Genomic DNA, 2,562 nt, shown 5'->3' with positions numbered 1-2,562 from the left:
CGGTGATATAGCGCGCGCGCGCGCACACACACACACACACACACACACACACACACACACACACACACACACACACACACACACACAGAAGAGAAAAAATATTACAAAGCAAAGAGACAAAAAGTTGATGGGGTGATGCAAGTTTAAGGACAATATTTTACCTTGAGTTTAATTTCCAGCATACGAGAGCGTTTAAAACCCGAGTTCTTGTTCTCCGACTTGATGGCGCTGATCGCCCCTGACTTGATCAACATCTTGGCTTGCTCAGTTGCTGTTGCCGTGTCAACAACAGGCTGGTCCGACAGTGCTGTAATCAAGTCATGGATAAATAACCAAGAGGCTAAAGACTCATTTTGTACTTAGAAGAGATAAGAGAAAAGAGAGTAGCGAAAATTCACGTACTCCGTTTTAATCCACTCGGGTTTGTCTGGTTGGTTGTATTCTGCTTCTTAAGAGCAAGTAGTGCCTTTTTCTGAAACACAATCAACAATTAATTAAATGAGGATCATCACTGGGCATGTAGGCGCGTATCTTCTTCTCAACATCGCATCACCTTACACGAGAGGCGATTAAAAATCCACTTAGCTTTACCTTTTTCTTGAGCTTGGCATACTTCTTTTGCAAAGCCTCTTCTTCCTCCGTTAGCGAAGATGGAAACACAACCATGATGAAAGTGGTTTCACTACAGAAAAGAAAAATGAGTCAAACCTGCGTTGGTAGCAATTGATCCCACAACCCAGATGACATTAGCTAGCCATAAATCCAAACTCAATGCACAAAAGTATAAATCTACGTATCTAAATCTATTTCAAAACTCCAGAATTATCATCCTCGAGCTGTTTTTGCATACATTTAATAGCATTTTTCTGCATTGACCTGAATTGTGCACTCACCAAATTCACAGGAAGCGCCGAACAAAAACAGTCGCGTAAATATGACGTATGCCGAGGTTCTCTCAGCAAAAACAAAAAAGCGAAGTTTGCTAAATCGTTCGTGTTTTTTATCTGGCAGTTGCATATTATATTTTGCGGAACATAAGAAACGTTTCACTGATATGTTACTTCTTTTGAAACCGAAGACCTACTTTAGAGATTTTCATATGTGGCTTGGATTTTTAGGCCACTTCCGTTTGCCAAACAAGTTACTTCCGAGGCAACCAAATGCGACAACTCAGCACCATTGATCGAGAATATGGACAGAATAAGTAAGTTCAACATGTTTTGCCAAACGTCCCACCTGTTCTGTCTAACAACCAAAAGTTGCAGAGTAATCGCGCATTGCTATAAACTACCTCACCTTTGTTCCTTGAGAATGCGCAGATATTTTAGACTACCGGCTTCAGTCATTGCAGCACCATCGCGTTTGGCTTTAACACAACTAAATTATGAATTCATGTTAGTAATTATTGAGCCTATCGGTGTTTTACTACAGAAAAAAAATTATTTCCTCGATCGTATTTATGCTGTACTGATCATCTTGTTCTTACCTTGTTGTCATAGCGTGTCTTTGTTTACTTCTGCCTCTCTGTAGATGTGCCCCCTCCGGGCCCTGTGGACCTTCCTCTGTCCTTGCTGGAGATGGGATGCTCTGGCAGGTTTGAACTCATCACACATCCCTCCCCAGGATTGCCTTTCCCACCGCAAAGCACGGTAGGTATTGGTGGTTGGTCTGATGGGTCATTGCAAACTCAACAGGTCTCATGTAATATTGTCATGTAATATTTTTCCCTCATCAGCTCCCAAACGGGCTTCCCCCCACCAGCCTGAGCTTGGAGGCCGAAGTAAAGAAGCAGTTTTTACAGGATCCTGGCTGGCTTCCTTTACACGACACAGACTTTGCCTTTCAAAAGTTTCTCAAGTGTGTATGCCTCGCATAAATCATATTTGTGTTGTATGGCTGTATCCACTCCCTGTACTTCCTTGGGCTTTCCCTATTCCTACAGCATCCAAAAGCAAACAAAAAAAAAATAATAATAATAATAATTTATGCATCACATATTTTGCATATATTTAGATTTGGGAATAAATCATACATCGAATAAAAAGTATATAAGAAGTCACTTTATAAAACTCTGCTGTGTTGTCTTTTCCAGAGTGACACAAAGAAACGTGAATGTCGAGTCCCTGCTCAACTGCACTTCATCGCCACTAAATTCAGGTCTCGCCGTCAACAGAGATCCAACTACAGGGATGCTGCTGGATTTCACCGAGGTATTCTCACGCCATCCCATTGGACTACTCTTAATGTTTATACTAGGAAGGAAATGTGACGGATTATTACTCATGCAGGCTTTAGTATTGGTGAAGCCCACGTGACCCTATTATTTGTGTTATTTACGTTTAGGTTTCATTGGAGAACACTGGTCTTTCGTCAAAGAACTCGCTGTCATTACAACGCAAACCTGGACCTCCTTCGGAGAGCCTTAGAGGAAGCAACACAAACTATCCCTTCCTGCCTGGTGAAATAAATGCATTTGGTTATTTTTTTCTGAATGAAGACAAAACCCTCAATATCTGCAAGTGTATTTACCCCCCCCCCCCCCACCCCCACACACACACCCCA

General features: G+C 41.8%; 2 protein-coding genes across 4 annotated transcripts in view; one reads left to right on the top strand and one right to left on the bottom strand.

Moving 5' to 3' along the window:
- nelfe (negative elongation factor complex member E) overlaps window positions 1–998 on the bottom strand; it is a 2,978-nt gene extending 1,980 nt beyond the window's left edge. For both annotated transcript variants that reach the window (XM_019870854.1, XM_019870856.1), the window contains exons 1-4: window positions 894–998; window positions 592–682; window positions 403–472; window positions 162–307 (exon numbers count right to left, since the gene is read on the bottom strand). In XM_019870854.1, the coding sequence (XP_019726413.1) occupies window positions 162–307; window positions 403–472; window positions 592–666 (291 nt within the window). In that variant the 5' untranslated portion in view covers window positions 667–682; window positions 894–998. The remainder of the gene's footprint in view (window positions 1–161; window positions 308–402; window positions 473–591; window positions 683–893) is intronic.
- A 94-nt stretch (window positions 999–1,092) lies between these two features.
- skic2 (SKI2 subunit of superkiller complex) overlaps window positions 1,093–2,562 on the top strand; it is an 11,783-nt gene continuing 10,313 nt past the window's right edge. For both annotated transcript variants that reach the window (XM_019870847.1, XM_019870846.1), the window contains exons 1-5: window positions 1,093–1,204; window positions 1,531–1,649; window positions 1,736–1,857; window positions 2,093–2,210; window positions 2,344–2,458. In XM_019870847.1, the coding sequence (XP_019726406.1) occupies window positions 1,192–1,204; window positions 1,531–1,649; window positions 1,736–1,857; window positions 2,093–2,210; window positions 2,344–2,458 (487 nt within the window). In that variant the 5' untranslated portion in view covers window positions 1,093–1,191. The remainder of the gene's footprint in view (window positions 1,205–1,530; window positions 1,650–1,735; window positions 1,858–2,092; window positions 2,211–2,343; window positions 2,459–2,562) is intronic.

This window comes from Hippocampus comes, unplaced genomic scaffold (assembly GCF_001891065.2).
Source record: "Hippocampus comes isolate QL1 unplaced genomic scaffold, H_comes_QL1_v1.1 scaffold35, whole genome shotgun sequence".
NCBI classification, from domain to species: Eukaryota; Metazoa; Chordata; class Actinopteri; order Syngnathiformes; family Syngnathidae; genus Hippocampus; species Hippocampus comes.
The sequence above is the reverse complement of the archived record's forward strand: the minus strand, read 5'-3'. Positions and strand labels throughout refer to the sequence as shown.